Source organism: Vulpes lagopus, chromosome 11, assembly GCF_018345385.1.
Source record: "Vulpes lagopus strain Blue_001 chromosome 11, ASM1834538v1, whole genome shotgun sequence".
Lineage (NCBI taxonomy): Eukaryota > Metazoa > Chordata > Mammalia > Carnivora > Canidae > Vulpes > Vulpes lagopus.
In genome coordinates, this window is record NC_054834.1 from 15186816 (window position 1) to 15208977 (window position 22162).

At 37.0% G+C, this 22162-nt stretch overlaps 1 protein-coding gene across 1 annotated transcript in view; it reads right to left on the bottom strand.

The window, feature by feature from the left end:
• KMT2E (lysine methyltransferase 2E (inactive)) overlaps positions 1–22162 on the bottom strand; it is a 96794-nt gene that overhangs the window by 3609 nt on the left and 71023 nt on the right. The window contains exons 12-24 of the mRNA XM_041722314.1: positions 21191–21308; positions 19771–19880; positions 17096–17360; positions 16104–16202; positions 7530–7694; positions 6916–7224; positions 4355–4609; positions 4054–4198; positions 3309–3559; positions 2911–2967; positions 2208–2771; positions 888–1174; positions 44–132 (exon numbers count right to left, since the gene is read on the bottom strand). Coding sequence (XP_041578248.1) covers positions 44–132; positions 888–1174; positions 2208–2771; positions 2911–2967; positions 3309–3559; positions 4054–4198; positions 4355–4609; positions 6916–7224; positions 7530–7694; positions 16104–16202; positions 17096–17360; positions 19771–19880; positions 21191–21308 — 2714 coding nt within the window. The remainder of the gene's footprint in view (positions 1–43; positions 133–887; positions 1175–2207; positions 2772–2910; positions 2968–3308; positions 3560–4053; positions 4199–4354; positions 4610–6915; positions 7225–7529; positions 7695–16103; positions 16203–17095; positions 17361–19770; positions 19881–21190; positions 21309–22162) is intronic.

Consider the following 22162-nt stretch of genomic DNA (forward strand, 5'->3'; position numbering starts at 1 on the left):
GTCCGCTGGCTCCACTTCTCAGCAAAGGAACGAGCTCACTTACCACTGTCTTTATCTTTTCGATGATCGCTGAGAAGTAGCGCTCGCTGGTAACTCCTTTCTCTCACTTGCTCCACTGAGGTTGAAGCGGTCCTTGAACATAAAATCAATCATACCATCAGTTCAAGGAAGCTACTGCCAGCTAGATTATTCTTTGTCCTTGATGGCCAACATGTCCTCTCAGACCAAGGCTGTTGCGCTGCTGGGAAAATACTCAGGTGTAAAGCTTTGAACACAGCCTCCATTCCTTTGTCGCAAGCGATTTCTTGGTGACGGGGAGTGGGGGTTGAAGGGTGGTATATATCAGCATTCCAGACACCATGGCAGGTGCCAGATCTGACCTTGTGTCTGGACTGTAAGGCCAGCGGGAAGCTCTCGGGGGTGAGGGGACCCAGAGGCCAAGTGAATGGGCCCTTCTGCCCTTTGCCAAGACCCTTCCCACATCTAGCCTCAGCTGGTCCTACTGAAAAAAGTAACTGGTTCTTCCTTTCTGTAACCGGTTTGGGATACAGGGAAACCACTGGCTGCAGACTAAGAGGACAGTTCTCTGGACAGGATATTTGTGGGGAAAATGTGAGAACTGTCAAAAAGGAAGCACAGCGGAGCCTTCACACAGGCAAACACAGGGCTGCCTGAAACCCTCTCGGCAGAGAGGATCTCTCCACGTTATGACCGCACCGTCTAGCCCCTTGGCCCAGGGCAACAGCAGCAGACAGGGAGAGAGTTCACTAATGAAAGCGTGTGCTTTCCAGGTCTAGCCGCTTTTAAAATCAGCTATGTAAAAGCTCCCGCCTGGATGACAAAGAACAAAGACAACTTTCATTCTAAGTTACACTACCCAGGCTTACCACTGAACTTCTGGTTCATTCTTCTCACTGGCAGGAGCCTCCTTAACAGGACAGTTATTGCTGGTTTCTTCCGAAGTAGCACTATAGGCTGTAGCTGGTGCTGGTAAAGGCAGGCTAGCTGTGCCTTCTAGCTGCTCCCCACTCTCGCTCCTGCTGGCACACCCGTCACCACTGTTGCTTGAGTTGCCACTTGCGTGAGGCGACACACTAACCAGGGGAAAGTGCTCTGCCTTAGAGCCACTTTTCCTGGCTTCACGCTGTCTCTTACGGTATTCTAATAGAGAAACCTTGAAGCAAGAAAGATAAGGAAAAGCAAATCTTTCATTTTTGTTTTATAGGTCGGAGTCAATCTATTCTTTTTTTTTTTCTAAAGAGAATTACTATATTTACATTAGGAAAATTATGTAAAATAATTTGATTTTTGAACAAATAATAATAATAATTAACAATTATCAATGCCTATTATATGCCAGGCATTGCATTTAGATGATTTACATACATTATCTCATTTAATCCTCACAACAACCCTATGAAATAGGTATATTATCATCCCCATTTTACAGATGAGGAAATTGAGTAACTCACTCACTCACGGTCACACAGCTGGTGAGTGTTGGAGCCGGGATTCGAACCTAGGTCTTACTTGAAAGCCCGTGCTCTTTCCACTATACTACATTGCTTCCCACAAAGTTGCCAACTGGACTCTGTTACAAAAATTAAAAGCACACATCACTAAAATTCTTTGACTTGCAAAGCAATAAGCCTATTAACAAATAAAATAAATGTCGTCGTTTATCCCATTCCTATGAAATAAGGCATTCTAATTTTCTCGGTATGTCTGCCCAACCAAATGATGGTGGAATGTCAGGGAACTTACATTATTGTTTATAGAACATTCTCAAAATACTCCTATCCGTGGCCTAAAGACTATAGGTATTATGGATGAAGAAAGAAGCATTTCTCCAATACAAGGCTGGCTGTTCTATGGCAAGTAAGGATAAGAAGAACACAGATATTATTCAACTCTGTTTATTTGGCCAGGAAGTGGTTATTTTGAAGTTACTCTTTCAGTGAAATAGATCACCTTGAGGTTTCGATCTCTGAAACCATGCTTAGAAGCATTTTCCTTATCACTAGAATGTTCTACTTCTCTGTAAACATTTTCTAATTGAGCATTTACAAAAGGTTTAAAAATGTACATATAAAAAATTTAACTGGAGTACGAATGCCTTACATAACACATAGTATAACTGCTAATAACCCTCAGGAGGAGTATGAAAAAGACACTATTAAAAGGACTAAAATCGTTAAATTTGTAACCTTTTTCTTTTGTGGTGGATTCTGGGGTGTGCAACTCCCGTCGATCAAATTGTCATTAACAGTCCGTCCGAAACCAGAAACAAGCCCATCTTCTGAAGTACAAAACACAGGTGTTTCCATAAATATGCCTCTAGTATCATCCTGCATCAGGCACTTTGACTCACTTATTCGGAAGCCTCCTCCAACCTCCAACTGATGGGAGGGTGTCAGGTCCCTCAAGTTAGAGTTTACTGAGAAGTTAACTCCTGTTCTGTCAGGACTCTTTACCCAGGAAGAATACATTGTGCCCCGTCCAGAGTGAGTAGATTCCAGTTGGCTGTTAGAATCAGTCCTGTCGTGTGTAGGTGGTTCCATGGTTTTATGTAAGGCAGTTTGCTCAATTGCATCGAGTCCCAGTTGAAGGTCTGACACAGATTCCTTTTCTCCAGGGCACTGCCTGTTGACTTCAGTCCTACTCCTAGGGCTGGTATAACCAATAGTCTTGATTTCTTGCAGACCCAGGTCCGTTAAATTGGAATTTCTAAAAGGCCCCAAAGTTAACATGGTTGAAGATCGGTCATATCCCTGTTTGTAGAACCAAAACAAAACAATGACACAAATAAAAACATCTTGAGACTACTTATTTTAAAATCTCCCAATACTTAAGCAAAATAATGATAAGAGGAAGAGGTCACCAATTTAATCTTTTTGAATAACTCCTTACCTCTTGACTATAAGTGCGTCTCTTAATTTCTGGAGAACTTTCTGGGGAAGAAATATTCTATATAAAAGAAAGAATTAGAATTGAAAGTTAAAATCTGTAAATCCATGATATTTATAGAAATGAAAACTTATACAGACTTTGGTTTAAGGTCCAGTTGATACACATAGCCATTTAGTCTGATACTAAGTATCAACAACATGAAAGTTTTATGTGATAAAACTTTTAATAAAAATGTAAATATAAAAGTTTAAATTCATATAAATGCATGTTCCAAATTTGCCCTTTTGGTTTCTTAAAAACGGTCTTTTCTTACTCAAAGCACAATAGTTGTTAAGGGCGGGGAGGGCTGTTAAATATACCATCCCCACAGGTTTTCTTTTCCCATTTAAATGTCTCACCTCAAAGTGCATGGTATTTCCTGGTGTGCCAGGAGTTACTGGGGTAACTGGTGAATATATAGGCTTATAACCATTTCTGCAAGCTTCGTCATCTGATTTTCCCCGTGGTGGTGTGGCGAACGATGGGTCCGTGGGAGTGATATCTGTGTGAGTTGGCGTAGCATACGGTGAAGGAGTAGGTGTGGAGGTTTCAGAGTAAGCAGAATCTAGCAACTGATAAAGCCTTCGTTTTTTCAGTGGTGTAGTTAAATCTGTTGGTGCAATAATAATAGACATTGTATTGCTGGCATTTGCTATAATCTGTAATATATTCTGGGAAAGACCAAAACAACAACAGTAATTCTTGATGACTTTCACTAACTCAATTTCAGGGTTTAAAGATTCTACTAACACGAAACACTCTCTCCCCACCCGCACATGAATTAATTTTACTATTACAGCACGAAGCATCTTGCCAGATGGCCTATGGGCCTAGAGTCTGAGAAGTCTTACAACTACAGATGTTAAATTGATTTCTAAGACTTTGTTAAGATCTGAGAAACAGCCCAAACACTGATCCATAAGACCAAATATACATGGTACTGCAAATTAAGGTTTTCATGTTTATTTTCATCCAAAAGGCTAGAGGACAGAAAAAATAAAATGTTTCTTTTATAAAGTGTATAACAACTAGAATGTCTCTGTTATATAAAGCTGTATATATCCTGCCACATTCTTCACACTAAACACTCAAAAGAAATTCTACCTGGAAGGGAACAGCTATCATTTAGGAGCAGTGGACTTTTACTTTCACCATTGACTGTAGGACTTCTGGATCTTTCTTGACAGGGTGAGTTAAATCTATGTAAAATTGCGGAGTTTTCCTCTTCTAAGGCTTGCTTCAACCATCGCTGGAATACATGACAAATGAATAGAAATCAATTTGTAGCTGTTTATATAGCTTCTAAATGTAGAGCTGATTCTAAAAGCATTTCACTACCAGGAATGGTAGTAAGGAGACTGGCCTTGGGCTCATCCTAGGTTTTTATATCCAAAGAAAAGTTTACCTTCTTGCATGAGCCAGAAATGTTTTCAGTAGGTTCTTTTCTTCTCCTTTTTTCTGAAAGGAATGGTGACGTAAATCTAATATAGTGCTTAGGAGTAGAGTACACGTGGGGACTGTAAGTGAGACCTGGTAAAGAATTGAGCTGGGTAGCTAACACTTCAGGATCTGTAGTTATGCGCAGAGGCCTTTCTGAAAGGCTGTCTGAAGGTTTTCCTGTCTTCTCATTCTTCTCACTTAACCATTCATTGACCAAGTGCTAGAGAAAGAAAAATTTGCATCAATTGATATATAATTACACATTCTTCTATAGAACGTTGTGATAACAAATTTGAAATTGATATATTATCCAAAATGATATGCTGGGTAATGTAAATCATTCATAGATGATGTCCAAAAAATCAAAACGTCATTCTACATTTCTTTGGTTAACTTCTGCTCCTACAATTTTTTAAACAATAGTACTTTGTCAGGAAGAAAACACATGGTACCTTTTGAAATATAGTAAGGTCTAAGAGACTTCAGTATATTTTATAAACACAAACACTAAATTTAGGTTTATTACGGCTTCTATTATCAGTCTGTAAGAATAATCTGATATTATGCAGTGTTTTTCTACCCTGGCTGCCTATCAAAATATCCAGATGAATATACATTAAGAAGAAAAAAAAGTGTGAGAATTGACCATCATTATTTGAAAATTTACACAGTCCCTTTTAAATTAATTCTGTTGATTTTTTTAACCTACAGTGTATATATAATTATCTTTATTAGCTCTATTGAATACACCTGATCCTAAAGTATAATGACTACTCACTTTTTTTGTTGTCTAGTTATTGTTTCAAGTTCAATTATAATGGGTGTGGAAATAAGGATTACATCTGTCAGCACAAGCACATTTTGTTTGCTGTGTAGGTATATGTTTTCTATCTGGTTATCAAATATTTTTATTTTTACTCTATAAAAATCTAAAAGCAGTATATGCGTTCTCACACACACAGACACACATTAAAAAATAATGTCTTCCAGTGAGAATCATCATAAACGTTCTAGTATCTATTTTCTCTTTCTCCCCCAATGTATGTACAGCTGTGTATCCTGGACAAACAACAGGAAGCACAGAGAATCTGCGGCTAGACTGCTGAGTATGAGTCCTGGCTTTGCCACGTACACCATGACTTCAAGTTACATAACTTTTCTACATCTCAATCCTTATCTGTAAAAGGAGGGTCATAACAAACTAGCTCTACACATAAGGTTACTGTGAGGATTAAAAGAGCTAAATAACATTTAGCTCTCCAAATGGTATAGTATCTGGCACAGAGTAAGTGCTATCCCCTATTTACACTACATGGAGCCTTTACATTAGAGGAAACATGATAATTTGGTATTCAAACAGTATGTTGTTTAAAATCGTATAAGAGTCTACATCTCAGACCAGGAATTTAAGTAAACTAGTGATGCCACAATAACTGAGGCATATAAAAATTAAAAGGCAGGTTTTATATCATTTGTAGTCAAGAAAGTAGCTTCTCTTTTAAACATGAATTGTCCTTCCAAAGTGGGCAAAAATAACTGCTCATTGGTTTCTAATTCCAGCATAATTAACATACATTTAACTGCTCATGGTGAAGGCAAGTGTTGGCTTGCTTGTTCAAGATCCAAGGGACGGTAAGGAAGAGTACTGACTTCCAATCAGAACTGTGCTCAGATCTCTCTAACCCTCTGACTCGCCATTAAAGTATACTCCCAGGTTCATCCTAGATGTTTGCGGAATATACTTCTGGTCTCATAGTACCAAACTGTACCGGATCCAGTAAGAATAAAGACAAGATAAATTAAATTTCAAAACATTTTGTTATATAAGTGTACGAGAAGAATCCAATTATGATCTAACACCTCCCCAAAGAGCCTAAGGAATTACCACTTGATACCTCTGCTCCAGTCTACTATACTCCACCAGGGGTTGGGGGCACTTCATAAGGATGTTCTGTTATTTCTGAGCTATAAAGCTCAGGTTGGTTTATCTCAGTGAATAGTTTCCCATAATTGCTTTCCCATCATTAGGTCTGAGAGTAGGTTTTCAAAGATGAATAAGCTCCTTTAAAACTACCCTTCCTTATGGCAATCAACAATTTCTTCATATTTAATTCTTCTCATCTGTCTATACTGTGAAAATCAGAGGAAATACAAAGAATAAAAGATGACATGTAAAACTAGTTGTTTCTACAAAGTGTCAATTTAGTACATATGGTAGGCTTAAAAAATTTTTTTGATAAATTCTTAAAATCATTACATGGTGATTAGCAATACTAAAAGGAAGTCTTGATATATACCAAATATTATAACTCTTTGTAACAACAGTACAAACATTTTTATTGACTGATCTTACAGTTTTGTGATTCTCATTCTTAGTTTAGTAACTTTACTAAGTGTAAAAACTAGGCCTCCTGTTTTGTTCCTTAACGAGATGTTACAGAGACTGAATCTTAAAAACACAAATATGTTTAACATCTTAACACACTGTCATTAGGAGAGAGTCCCCAAGCTCCGGAAGAGCCCTACCTTCTTTGTTTTAGGGTACTTCGCAGGACACTTAGTAAGTGCTGGGACTTCAGTTTCTGGAATCAGTTCTGCTAGTGCAGTTTCAGTTTCTGGTTCTATTGCAAGTACAGTATTTTCAATATCATTCTGTTGTGAAGTGACTTCTAGATCAGGAGAAGATGGCTGGATATCCGAACACATGCTAACAGTCCTGTGTCTCCGACGCTGCTGGCCAATGTGAGTCCGACTCCGAGAAAAACTTTTTCTCTGTTTAGTCCTATTCACTTTGGCAGGGGTTGGCTTGCTAGCAGTTTCTTCCTTTGCTTGTTCCTAATTCAAAATACAGTAGAGTGGATCTTTTGATTCTATGTTTACAGAAGTGAGAAGCTGAAATCTAAACACATTAGTCTACTTCAGAAGCTAATTTCCTCCTTAAGTTTATGAATTCTGATATATACTAAGTTCACTTAATTTTTTCTTATTCTAAAACAAAGCAAATTCTCATGGGATTTGAAAAAATGCACCTGAACAGCATTAGACATTAAAAATTCCTTACAGATATGACTAAATCAGGTGTGCCATTTTTGTTAGAAAGTGCTTAAGCATGAAAACAAAACTAAACCAGAGTAACATACCTGAAGAACTTCAGCATCGCTGACAATCTGTGCATCTTTACATTCAGTTTTCACTTCAGTTTTGGCTGTGCTGATCCTTTCCAATGCTTGTTCCCTCCTTTTCTCTCTTTTTTCAAGTCTCGCAAAAGCTTGCAGAATTGCTTCCATTTTCCTTTCTTCTCTTGTCTACAAAAGTTAAATTTCAAGTGGCATAATAAATGTCATTGCGCTGCAGTAAAATTCAAAAGTCCCAAATGTTCACGGGAAATGGAAAAAAAACTTCTACGATGATGTTAGCAAAACATTTCTATTGATGACAGTCTGGGGGGCATATATTCATGCGAGATCCTTCAGAGTCTGAAACATTTCAGGAAACCCTGTCATTACAAATATGTTTCATGAAAGGACTACTTGGATGATTGTCAACAATAAGAATAAAGCAAAACCAAAATCAAACAAAGAGGCATAAAAAACTACTTTGCTTTACCTAACTGAAAATCTTTCTTGATAATAGAGAAGCTTAGTTAGCCCTTCTTAAAATAAGATTCAAAGTTCCTAAGGTAATGAATATTGAAAAGATTACACACTCAGAAACTTAGGGAGTAAATATTAATTATTGACAACATGTGACAGGATATTACAGGGTTAAGTCCTGGGTTCAAATTATGACTACTAGTCATTTACTCTTTGTGAGAGTTAACCTTTTTGAGCCTCTTACAAAATGTGGATAATCATAATTACACTTCCCTGAATCGTTATTAAATTCACATAGAAAATATCTGTGCAGCTTGCCAACAGCACTTGGAAAAGAGTAGGCGTTCCATAAGTGTCAGTTAATATTTGTACTTCAGCTTTCTTGTTCTCCGTTACAATTCTTTTTTTTTTTTTTTAAGATTATATTTATTCATGAGACACACAGAGAGGCAGAAACACAGGCAGAGGGAGAAGCAGGCTCCATGCAGGGAGCTTGATGCGGGACTCTATCTCAGGGCCCCGGGATCACAACCTGAGCCAAAGGCAGGCACTCAACCACTGAGGCACCCAGGTGCCCCTCCGTTACAGTTATTACAAGGCATTCTTCTACCCTCTGACCTTCCTGTCTTTCACCAACAGTTGAAGGCAGGGGCTGAGGGTCAAGCCAAAGTGCCTTTGTCCCTCAGTTCTCTCTGGAGAAAGAATATTAAAAGCGAGACCCAGAGCCTTGGCCTGTGGGCCTGGCAAGTGCTTCATCTTTTAACCAGAAACAGGAAGCACTTCCATTCGCTGTCCAGTTCTCTAGACGAAAAGAACCAGGTCCTGAGTCTCCAATCCATTTGGCTTTCCTCACCTTCTGTTAGTGAAACTGAAGCTCGGGCTGCATGGGCTTCTCCACACTGAAGCTTTAGTTTCCGTAATTATCGGCAGGGATTCAAGCATTAAGACACCTACACTCTGGAAACCACAGCTTACTGTATTTTTTCACTTTTAAAAAGATTATTTTAGAGCATGTGCATGAAGTGGGGGACGGGGCAGAGAGAGGAGAGCAAATCCACAAGCAGACTCCTCAGCTGGGCAAGAAGCCTGACATGGGGCTGCATCCGAGGACCCTGAGATCATGACCTGAGTGGAAATCAACAGCGAGCCACTTAGCTGAGCCACCCAGGTGCCCCCCTCTCTCCATTTTTTCCACTCAGTAAGGGGACAAAAATAGCCTGTCAACAGAACTCCTCTGATAGTACTGCTAGGCCTCTAGTTGGTCACAACAAATGCCGCACTGCAAACTTGTCACTCATCATAACCTACCATCCTCACTTTATATTGCAGATAAGAAAACTGAGGTGCACAGAGGTAAGGTTGCTTGTCTGGATACACACCTGCATCTTACTTCTCTTGCTGTGGGATGGGTAACTTAACACTAAAATATACAGCACAGGCAACAATGGTCTTTTCACTGGAACTGGAAATTTATTCAAACCCCTTTAATCTTATGTCTCTTTAAAAAACCCTTTAATCTTATGTCTCTTTAAAAAACCCTGTAACAAAAAATGATTTTCCTAACTGCTTCACCTGTTGAACAGGAAGGAGGTAATGAGGGATAAGAAGGGGTTAACTATTGTTATTTTCTCTATTCAAAAATTTTAAAATAGATCTGACAAAAGCACGTTTTCCCAGAAGAAACAAACTGAACAAGAATCATTTTATACATAAAGAATTGCCAATATTTATTCACTTGTTTTAGACGGTTAGAGTAGGGGTCAAAGATAAAATTATTTGATGTAAAGACCAAACTCTTTCGATTACAAACTGAACTCCTGGGGCACCTGGGTGGCTCAGTCGGTTAAGTGTCCAACTCTTGATTCTGTCTCGGGTCATGATCTTAGGGTTGTGAGGTCCAGTCCTGCTTTGGGCTCTATGCTCAGCGTGGAACCTACTTAAGATTGATTCTCTCTCCCTCTCCACACCCCACCCCCAGCTTGCTCACAAGTGCATGTTCTCTCAAGAAATAAAAATATTAAAAAAATATATATATATATAAAATGAACATAAATACTGAACTCCCTTGTAAACAATACCACTAATTGACAGTTAAAGGAAAATACTTTAGAGATGACTCAATCTTTTTGAGCTAGTCAGGATCTTTAAAAAAATCTAGTCCTGTGCTGCTAAAGGAACCAAAGCCCATGTGTATTAGATGACTCATTCAAAGGCAGAGCCATAATTATTATCCAAGTTTCCTGCCTCTCAATTTACTTATTCCAATTAACCATCACTGACATTACATAAAGCAAAATAAAGCATAATCTTCCCACATTTACTACAACTGTCAACTGAAAGTACCTTTAATACACTCTCATCTTTAAAACACACAAATGTTGGAAATGTAAGCATGCCCTTGATCTTCTACATTAAAAAAATCATTAATACTCCAGTCTGCTTTTATTTTAAATTCTGCAAGGTTCATATGTCATTCGGTATTTGTTTTCACCATCGCATCTAACACATTCTTTGACACATAACCACACACAGTTTATCTATCAGTGATTGAAAACTTGCCAGTTTTATAGACCTAACTGAAAAATAATCAGTTTTATATATAGCTTGGGGTAATTACAGTTTACAGAGGGGATTAGAGAAATTAGGAGTCCTAATTAACCCCAGCAGACCCTAACACCTGTGTCTGATGTAGTTCAGATTATACTTGTCACGTATGGCTACTGCTAAGACCTGCGTGTTCTGGAACCATGACTCATTCCAAGCCCATAAGCAGACCTCAGAACTGTATATTATCTGTTAGCTGGGCAATCATAGATCCTGATACAGAATTAGATTTTCCTTTCAGGAATATTACAGTGGCTTCTGACCTACTGTTAATGCTGGAGTACTGGGTGTTAAACTCAACTATGAAGGATCCCTGATGAAGTCAATCAACAGATTGCTTTTATGACATATATCTTATTTATGATCTTATAGAGCAAATACAGAGTACTGTCGTTCCTGCAAGCAGAAGAAAGTCTGCTTAATATCCCTTTCGAGGATTTTATCACCTGAATAGGTATTTTTAAAATTTGTATTCCAGTTCTGTGCTTCCATATATAAACACACTGGAGCACGAATCTGACTTGAAATGATAAAACTTGATATACTTGCAAGAGACTATGAAGATCTTGTCTGAGCTTCCTTTCGATAAATGGAGAAAAGGTAAGGTCCAATATAGTTCAAGGGGTACATAATAAGGAACACAGATTAAAGTTTTATATAATATTGCAACTGAAAAACTAAACTCCACTGGGTAAATTGTTGTAATTCATCCCAATTAGAGATAACTGGTAATTTTTCACTGAGTGAAGAATAAGTCAATGCCACTGTAGGTGTACCACAGCAGCTTTAAAGAGATATGCTTAGCAGCAGAATCAAAGAAATGAGAAGAAAACAAAATGAAGACCTCTAGGGACTTGTGATTTATTTATTATTATTATTAATTATTAACCTTGCTAATGGGTAGAAAGTGGTTCCTAAAAGAAAACACTTGCTTTTATTTAAAAGAAAGGGAACTAGAGCAGGGTCAGCTTGCCAAATTTACCCTACCCACAGGCATGAAGTAGAGAAAGTAAGAGACTCATCAAATAACTCTGCTTATCCTCTTGAACAATAGTTAGAGATTAATTTATTAATCTTTTAAAAAATGCTTAAGATTAAAAAAAATAAAAAATAAAAATGCTTAAGATTACTGATTAATAAAATAATTCCAAAATAATAAGTATGACTTGTGGGGTACCCCGTTTCTTCTCTACCACATGATGGTTCAGTGTATCTCACAGTACTGCTTTCTCTTTGGTATTTCTTATTCCGTGCATGCCATTCTCCATGACAGCTTCTGCAGAACCTTGCCGCCTTTTTCACCCAGTACCTTCAACTGTCCTCAGCATATAGCAAATATTCACGGATTTGCAAAATGAGTAAGAATTGTGTACGTGTCACTATTGTATGAAGGCATGAAGGAAGTATTTTAACAAGATTTTGGAAATCTGGAATTTATTACAAGGCAGCTAAAGCAGAGTATCCTCACTTTGAACAGAGTACCAATAAAAATAAATGGGTTCCCTTTTGCTATTCAATACCATAATGTCATTCATCACTTATCTTTAGAAACACTAAGCTCTGTGATGTGAGAAAATGGGACCTAAGAAAATTAAAATTAGTAACCGACCATCAACTTAATCATGTTACAAGGAGAGAAAAGTGATCAGTGATATATTTCACATGTCATCAGATGACTTTCTTGGCAAGAAATTTAATGATATCTTACTAGTAAAATTTCTTCTGCATCTTCTAAAGCAATCTTCTAAGTCAGGTGACTTCCTAAAGACATTAGGAATAGCAGGGATTCTTTATTTTCCCACAGTGTTCCATCAAATAAAAATCTAGGATGTCAAAGGTATCACCATAAACAAGTTGCAACAGTGTCTAAGTTTATGAAATGGTTCCATAAAACAGAAATTCTCAAATTTTTAAACATACTATGTATATACTGAGAAACAACACTAGGCCCTGAAGCACTGTTTACTAACTCAACTGGCTACAGAGCTCCTATTGGCACAGAACGTATCAGAATCTGGTGGACTAATTTCTGATGTGATGGATGTTATGGAGAAACCTGCATCCTGGAAGGCCTCCAGGACACTACCTGGCCTATAAGGAATCTTCAATTAGTTCACACTTAGAGGCCTACCTAGATCTCTACTTAAAGGACTGCCACAAACATTTAGTAGGCTTTTACTGACCACATACTTTATAAAAGCCAGGCATTTTTTCCACAGGTGCTGGGGCTATAACAATTAACAAAATGACAAATTCTCACCCTGTGTAGTTGATATACACAATACCAGATTTTCCTAGCTGCTTGACAAGTTGAAGCATGTCATATAACCTAGGTGACCATCCTTTCATATCCTTTTTGTTGTTTCTTAAATATTTTTTTAAGATTTTATTTTTCACTTATTTGAGAGAGCGAGCATGAATAGGGGGGCTGGCAGAGAAGCAGACACCCCACTGGGCAAGGAGCTGGATGTGGGGCTCAATCCCAGGACCCTGCGATCATGACCTGAGTTGAAGGAAGATGCTCAACCAACTGAGCCACCTAGGCACCCGTTTCTTAAGTGTGAAGGCCTTCTGAACCATCTTCCTGGATTCCAATTTAAGCAATCTGACTACAGTGTATCATCAAATATTACCAAGACTATATCCCCAACATATAATCTTTGCATAATGCCATGGAAAATTCTTTTAAAAACATAGTATCAGAAGATACTTTAGGTGGTTCTTTTTATGCTATTATAAATTGGAAGGGACAAGCCTCCTTTTTTATTTAAATCTTATAAAAGCTTTATATTTTAATAGATCAGCTGTTAATTCAACAAAATACAGTGAGCTTCCAGTGTCTAACTCCCTGCTGTACAGCGTCTACCTCTGATGAGGTTGTGGTCACCTCACCCCCTACTGTATACCTGGGGGCATCCACTCAGTAGTATACTGGGTTTTAGAATTAGGTAAGTAAAAAAAAAAAAAAAGAATTAGGTAAGTAAAAAACAGCCCACTGTATTTCAACTGCCATAGCTTACGAAGACTCATTTTAAAATTCTCCAAAGTCAATTCCAACCCACTGCCAATAAGTATTTACTAGTTAAAAAGCAAATGTCAGGAACTATTTAATTATATACAAGTTTGCTTTTGTAAGTAGGTAACAACTTTTTAAGGGGAGAAAAATGAAGAAGAAAAATGTTAATAAAAGACTATGCACTGTAATTGTTTCTGTAAATGCTCCTGAGGGCAGAGACATTGTCTTCTTCCACTCTCACCAAAGAGAACAACCAACCAAAATAATACATCTACTGGTGCAATTTTTGGAAACTGAGTAAAATGCTAAACACTAGACTGTGTATGAAACTGCCATGTACGTAGGTAAATACTGTTGAATCGACAATTTCATATGGTTTAAGCTATACTACAAAAGGATGGGCTGAGGTATATTTGAATTTGGACATTACATAGTATTCATCTGGAAGGAAGATAAGACTATATCTCTATCTCAAATATACAAGAGAAGGAGTATCTCCTATTACACCCACAATGATTTAAAGTCTGTCCTCTCACAGAAGGAAATTTCAGTCTGTTTAACATAAGTTTCTCAGGAGTTGTCCTTAATCTTTCTTTCCAACTACTAATGTTAACCAACACAAAAGGCAGACACTAAAGGGGGATTAATTTTTTCAAAACCAATTATTTTGTTCTGGGCAGCCCCGGTGGCTCAGCGGTTTAGCACCACCTTCAGTCCAGGATGTGATCCTGGAGACCCAGGATCGAGTCCCACGTCGGGCTCCTTGTGTGGAGCCTGCTTCTCCCTCTGCCTCTGTGTGTGTGTGTGTGAATAAATGAATAAATAAATAAATAATTAAAAAAAAAAAACACAACATACTTTGTTCCTTACAAATACTAGTATGTTGGCAGGGTTGGGGAGACCATGCCAATTGGCTAAGTATTTCATATCTCTTCAAAACAACAAATTCTAAACTCTGATAATTTTCAAGTTTACATTTTTTTGTATGAAAAATACCCAGCTGCACAGCCACTACCTTAGAGGCAGATATTAAAATGAATATGCTAAAATGCATACAAATGGATTCCCTTTTTATCTGTCCAAAGTTCATCAGCAAAAGGGTATTTCTATTTTCTTCTGGGATCTGAAAATGAGGATGTTCTAAGTTCACAGATTTTCTCAGCATTAAATGTAGCCCCACAGTCATAAAAGCTTTTTCAAAAATGTAATTGGAGTAATATTATTGTAAGGGCATTAAACTCTTTTAATTTCATGATGTTTTTTAGAGTAGTCATTATAGCCCTTAAAGTCACTTGTGAAAGAGGTTCTTCCTACCAGACACATGCCTCATCCAAAACCCAGTGATACTCTACAATGGTTTTGCAGTCTAGTACAAATACACTGCTCTGGCAATTGTGGAACAAATGGACCAATACTGAAAATCTAGTCAAGAGAAGGCCACCAATAAATTGGGTAGGTTCATAATTTAGATGTAACCAGGTCTTGAAAAGGGTTCAAGGTAATTCCTTTAAGCATAGGAAAAAAACTCCTCCCCTCTTTTATAACCAACCTCCTTGAGTACTTTATCCTATATAGTTTTTTGTCTCTCTGATATCACCTGGTCCCCTCAGAACTGTGCCTCTGAAATCCAGACACTGTGAAACAGTTCCGCATTGCTCTCAGAGTTGTGAACATCAACAATGAAATAATGTTGGAGGAATGACCATCCAGGCAATAAAACACACAATGATCCAAAGATCCTACCCCTCCCTACCCTAAGTATATGACACTGAGATTCCTTGGAATACAACATGAAAATCACACATAGGAAACAAGGAAGCATATAAAAAAAATGGAGTGGGGAAAATCCATGCTAAAATCATTATTTTGGTGTGTAAAGGCCTTTTCAAACCTTTGGCAAAATATATCATAATACCTAACTAGCCTAAGAATTATATCCACTGCTAAATTAACATAGATTTCTAAGAAAGTATCTTGTATAATTTATTTGCAGTATCTTATCTGTATAAAAAGTAGAACAAAGACCATAAATACCAAATGTATTTTAATGAAAACCTTATTTTTTGATACCAATATAAGATACAGAATAGTAGCTACCAGTGGGTTTTTTTTTTACATAAGCCATTTATTTGGTGCTGTTATAAGCTTTAAAATTCCATTTTTGCTTTACATTTAATTATGAAGAGAAAAGGTACAATTTAGCTAATGAAAGACATTTTGAACAGTAATTCTGGCATTAAAATTTATTAATAGTTCTCAGCCTCAAAAATGTTAACTGTCATACATTCTAAAATGTCTAATGAACACACAATAAAAATAGAAAAGACTAGTGCAAGTTACCTGAATGATAATAACAAAGCCAAACAAATGTTCAGTGGCACATCATGTTTGCTCATTTGAAACAAAGAACAGTGTAAAAACCCTCCTAAAGGCAGCAACAATTACTATGGGAAGAGCAGCTGTCATAAGCCCAAGAGACAGCATGAAGCTTCCCAACTTACCATCTTCCTTTTCCGTTCTGCAATCTGCTCCTCTGATTCCATTTCTACTTCATTGCTAATGGGAGTTTTTTCTTCTATATCATCAATAAAATCTGGTTCCTGGAAGACAGAAATGATTGCTTTATAGAAACTACTATTCTGTCTACAAATCAGGGACACTACATTACAACATTTAATGCATTCACCGTAGACAAATTATGAGCCTACTTAAATCAGCTTCAGAACTTTAAAACTGGTTTTAATTCAAGAAAAATTTCAAAATTAAATAATTCTGCTTTTTAAATAAAGTTCTAGTCAATAATGTTATCAATAGAATCCAGCGGGTCAAATATGGTAGCAAAGTAAACATATAAAATCACTTCATAAAACCTAGGGCCTACAGATACCAAGTGCTCAAAAAATGTTTGTTCAATTTAAAACTTATGGGAAATTATCATTAAATTAATTAAACTATTAAATTATGGTAGATGGGGGTACTGGAGAGAGTAAAACTTTATTTTCATTTTACATGGCCCTGCCTAATTTCCATTTGTGTAGAGGGCATATAAGAAACCATTCTCTAGCAGGGCAGACAAATGAGCCAAACTCATTCCCCAAAATTACGTGCAAAGAGAATTTTCTCTGAAAAATCATCTCTCTCATCTTTATAGAATTATGCCCCACATGTTTAAAAAAAGGAAATTAAGACTTTAAATAAGAACATTTTATTATTAACATAAGGACGATACCATCTGGAAGAAGTTTTTAAATTACCCAGTTATAGAAAAATCTTGCATTGAATTCTGCAAGCATTTGCTGGCTGAATTGTTTAACAAGTTTAACACTGCCCAAATCCTAGCAGAACCTGTGTTCTATGTTTCTAAGTACTTCATTAAATAACAGATTCAACTGAAAAAATTTAAACCATTTTACATAAAGAGATTAAAATATGACAAATTATTTTCTTTTGTTGATTTCTGTTGAAAAGCAAAAGAGCATACATAGTTCAGTACCTGATTATTTGATACGGATAGTCTCAGTGGAGAAAGCTTTCTCTGTTTAGTTTCTGGGCTCTTCATTTTGTTGGTTGTTCCTTCACAATCCAAAGTAATATTCTGATTCTGTGTATCTTTTTCTTTTGAAATATCCTTTTCTTTTTTTCCTTTTTTCCTTCTGGTCTCATAACCACTATTGATGTTTTCCGTGGATTCAGAACTACGTTTTAGAACAGGGCACTCTGGATTTTCTTTGAGGCATGCACAGTCCACCTTGTACTTACTAGAAAGATAACCAATTAAATATTTATTCAAGACACACACTGTAAAATTTTCTAATCCATTTTAAGCTGCATTTTAATTTTGTAAAACTGTATGCTATTACTACTACTTATAAGCAGTCCTTACTTTTCACTATTTGCAAACCCATGGTAACTACTGCAAAAGAAATTCTTTTCCCTCATTTAAAAAACATAATCAGGGATGCCTGGGTGACTCAATGGTTGGAACTGTCTGCCTCTGGCTCAGTGGTGATCCCAGGGTTCCAGGATCAAGTCCCACATTGGGTTCCCTGCAGGGAGCTTGCTTCTCCCTCTCCCTATGCCCCTACCTCTCTCTCTGTGTCTCTCATGAATAAATAAAATCCTTAGAAAAAATTTAAAAATTAAAATAAAAAACAATCATTAAAAGTTGATCCTGACCAGAGACTGGGCCTTCAATCAAAGGATAACCAGTTACGACTTAGAAAAGGAAAAAAACATTAAAATGGAATTTTTATTTTTTTTTTTAAATTTTATTTATTTATGATAGGCACACAGTGAGAGAGAGAGAAGCAGAGACATAGGCAGAGGGAGAAGCAGGCTCCATGCACCGGGAGCCCGACGTGGGATTCGATCACGGGTCTCCAGGATCGCACCCCGGGCCAAAGGCAGGCGCCAAACCGCTGCGCCACCCAGGGATCCCTAAAATGGAATTTTTAAAAGTAAAATGATACTCTGGTTTACATTAAGACAAAACTGGTATTTACTTCATTCCATGGTCTCAAAACTTAACCAGTTTTGTCTTATACTTTAAGAAATGACTTCCATGGGGCGGCCTGGGTGGCTCAGTGGTTTAGCGCCGCCTTCAGCCCAGGGCCTGATCCTGGAGACCCGGGATCAAGTCCCACGTCGGGCTCCCTGCGTGGAGCCTGCTTATCCCTCTGCCTGTGTCTCTGCCTCTCTCTCTCTGTCTGTCTGTGTCTGTCTCTCATTAATAAATAAATAAAATCTTTTAAAAAATCAAGAAAAATGGCAAAAATATAAAAAGATAGTTTCACAAGGATTATCATCAATTTAAAAGCCATAAGGAAGTGAAGCAAGGAAGAAAGGTGTGAGACGAGAAACTGGTCACTAACCCATGTCTGGTAAACACTGAGGCTGTGTAAGCCCTACAACTGAGCAAGTACACCCCCTAGATTCCCTCCCATGGAGAGAACATGTGCCCACAAAGATATGTTCAAAAAATCATAGGAACATTTTTGGTAAATCTAAAGGATCACCAACAGAGGAATGGATAAATGCTATCACCAGTGAAAATAAATGAACAAGAGCTAGACAGAACAACAGAACTGAATCTCAAAAGTAATGAACGAGAAAAGATGAAGGCAAAATAGTACAGAATATAATTTACACAGAATTTAAGTTGAAGTTTTTATACTCAGAATTGACTTTATTTCCCTAGTGTTTCAGAACAACAGTTCTCAGAATTTCCATACAGGACTCCAACAAACTTTTTTGATTTCTCTGCAAAGAAAATTTGCACAATTTCTTTTGTTTTGAGGGGCAATAGTGAAATTACCCATTCACATTGATCAGCCAAATTAAATATAGGACTAAAACTGTACCCCCTAAAATAGAAGAAAAAATCCTCATGTAAACAAGATCAGTGTTGTATGGTGGAATTAGGACTATTGATTTTAATTACTATGAGCATTTATCACACTTAAAGTTTGGAAAAGACGGCAGCCCGGGTGGCTCAGCGGTTTAGGCCGCCTAGTGCCTCCAGGGCGTGATCCTGGAGACCCTGGATCCAGTCTCACATGGGGTTCCCTGCATGGAGCCTGCTTCTCCCTCTGCCTGTGTCTCTGCCTCAGTCTCTCTCTCTCTCTCTCTCTCCCCGTTCTCTCATGAATAAATAAAATCTTAAAAAGTTTGGAAAAGAACTAATAATCATGCTTAGTGGAAGGTTGACATCAAAATGCTTGTTTTCAAGTACATTTAATTGCCTTAAAATAAATACAAATAAAAAAGCTATGAAAATACCTACAGTTTTAGGAGGACATTAAGAACTATTTCAAGGGATCCCAGAGTGGCTCAGTGGGTTTAGCGCCTGCCTTCGGCCTAGGGCATGATCCTGGAGTCCCAGGATACAGTCCCACGTCAGGCTCCCTGCATGGAGCCTGCTTCTCCCTCTCCCTGTGTCTCTACCTCTCTTGCTCTCTCTGTGTCTCTCATGAATAAATAAATAAAATCTTTAAAAATAAAGATTAATAAAGAAATTAATTAAGAAAATTAAGAAATTAAAATTAATTTTTAATTAAATTAAATTTAAATTTTTAATTAAATTAAAATTAAAAAATTAAGAAATTAATAAAGAAAAATAAAAAAAGAACTATTTCAAAACAGATAACAAACATAGAGACTTGAACTTACCAATTCCCATAGTCAAAATCAAAGGCAATAGTTATTTCAGTTCCCTTTGGAATACTCTGTATAGAATAAATGTAAAGATGTATAGTTCCATCTTCAATTTCATGCCTCACCTGTTAGTCAAAAGAAATTTTTATATTTTTATAAAATTTCTATCTTTAGTAGCTCCTCATCCTGCAATTCTGAAAACTTTTTAAAGGAATTCATGAGTACACTGTGGAAAATCTGTAATCACAAAACTATCTAGAAATTGATTGTTACTGGGATGCCTGAGTGGCTCAGCAGTTGAGCATCTGCCTTTGGCTTGGGTCATGATCCTGGGATCAAGTCCCACATCACGCCCCCCCACCAGGAGCCTGCTTCTCCCTCTGCCTAGGTCTCTGTCTCTCATGAATAAATAAAATCTTTTTAAAATTAATTAATTGCTGGTTATAAACTGGAAACATAAATACAGAGATGCAAACTCTACAGACTACCATGTAGCATTAAAAACCACATACTACGGGATGTCTGGGGGGCTCAGTAGTTAGGCATCTGCCTTTAGCTCAGGGCATGATCCTGGGAGTCCTGGGATTGAGTCCCACATCAGGCTCCCTACGTGGAGCCTGCTTCTCCCTCTGCCTATGTCGCTGTCCCTCTCTCTGTGTCTCTCATGAATGAATAAATAAAATCTTAAAATAAAAAAAAAAAGCACATACTACACTTCATTGACTCTACAATGCATATTTTTTCACTTCTGAGTATCCCTGACATTGGGAGTTTTATAAATAATGGTATCTTCAATCTGATGACATGCAGTAATGAGTGATGATACAGTTAACACCATACTTTTTTATGACAGACATTATTCTAGGTACTTCAAATGTATTAACTCCTTTAGTCCTCTTAACTTTTTACACATAAAACAAGCATAGACAAGTTTACAAAGGTAGTAAGTCAAAGAGAAGACATGAATCTAATAAGTCTGGTTTCAAAACCTATGCTCTTAACTGTAACATAGCTATAAATTAAAAATGTATAGTTTGGCACGTAAAAAAACAAAACCAGAAATACTACTTAGGGCTCCAAATTAAAACATAGTTTTATTAAAAGATTTTAGACTAGCACATATAAAATCTACTTTAGCTTTCAGTTTTGTCCTCTATCTTGATCTAATCAGATCCTATATTTGACCCATAAATAGAGCTTCTGAAATAAACAGAAGTCCAATATTTCTTCTTACAAAGAACATTTATTCAATGTGCAAAGTCACTTTTAAGCCCTCATAGCCCAATATTACCTAACTTTTCACAATGGAAACACACTGGACAATATAAAATGCTGCAATACTTAAAAAGTGTTTTAAGCTACCAGATTGTGTTTAATGCTCGGTTCTGCATATCCCCTAAACCCCTGCCTTCCAAAACGATTTCTATAAGCTTACCTCTGCGTTGGGTGTACAAGAACGCCTGATGAACCGAGCCTCATTCCCAAAAGTCCTTGCATCAACACACATTTCTAGCCCATGAAATTTAGAATAAAATAAAACAAAAGGATATGGCCTACAAAGAAAGAAATGCATTACAAATTATTAACATATTAATGAACTTCTAAAAGATTCAAAGTAAATAAATAGTAAAGCCAAGATCTGAATATAGGCAATCTGATATCAGAACCCATTTGTTCATGCTAATTAGATTTTTACCTGCTCCAATAATCTTACCCAAATCAAAGGCAGTTAGCTGAAGGTAGAAATTCAAATTTAAAAGGAAAAATAAAAAGGGAGTGACTACTGCCTTTACAGAAGGATTCATAACTGGACACCTTGAAAATCTTTATCTCACAGTGCACTTAAATGTTTGATTTATAGCACTATTTCAGATAAAATTTGCTATATCCAAGAGAATTATTCTTGTATATCTTTCAAATCTTAAAAACTCAAGTTATAAACAACAAATAGTTTAATTATCATATAGACTGAGAATATTATCTCCCTAGAGATACTAACATTCTTCTAGATCTCATGAAAGCAATGGGTCACAACATCAAATCCCCTCCCAAAATCACATAGCATAGAAGGGGCTCCAGAGCCATTTCAGGACCAAGAAAGAAAGTGAGAGTTCAAAGTGGTGGCAATAATGTAAGACCAAATCAAACATCCTCTAATAAAGAAGGTGTTTTGGCTGTGATCGCCAATGATCTTTTTTAGGTTCTAGCAATTATGTTATAAGGACTTAAGAAAGGTCTTGGATGCAAAAGGGTTCCTTATAATCTTAGGGAGTAAGTTTTTAATTAACATCCATTTATACTGCTGCAGTTATTTTTGAAGTAGACTGTTTATAGGAATGTCAGCGAGATATGAGTGAGATTGAGGAATACATCTGCTTTTTTGTTATATTTTATTATAGTTCAAAAG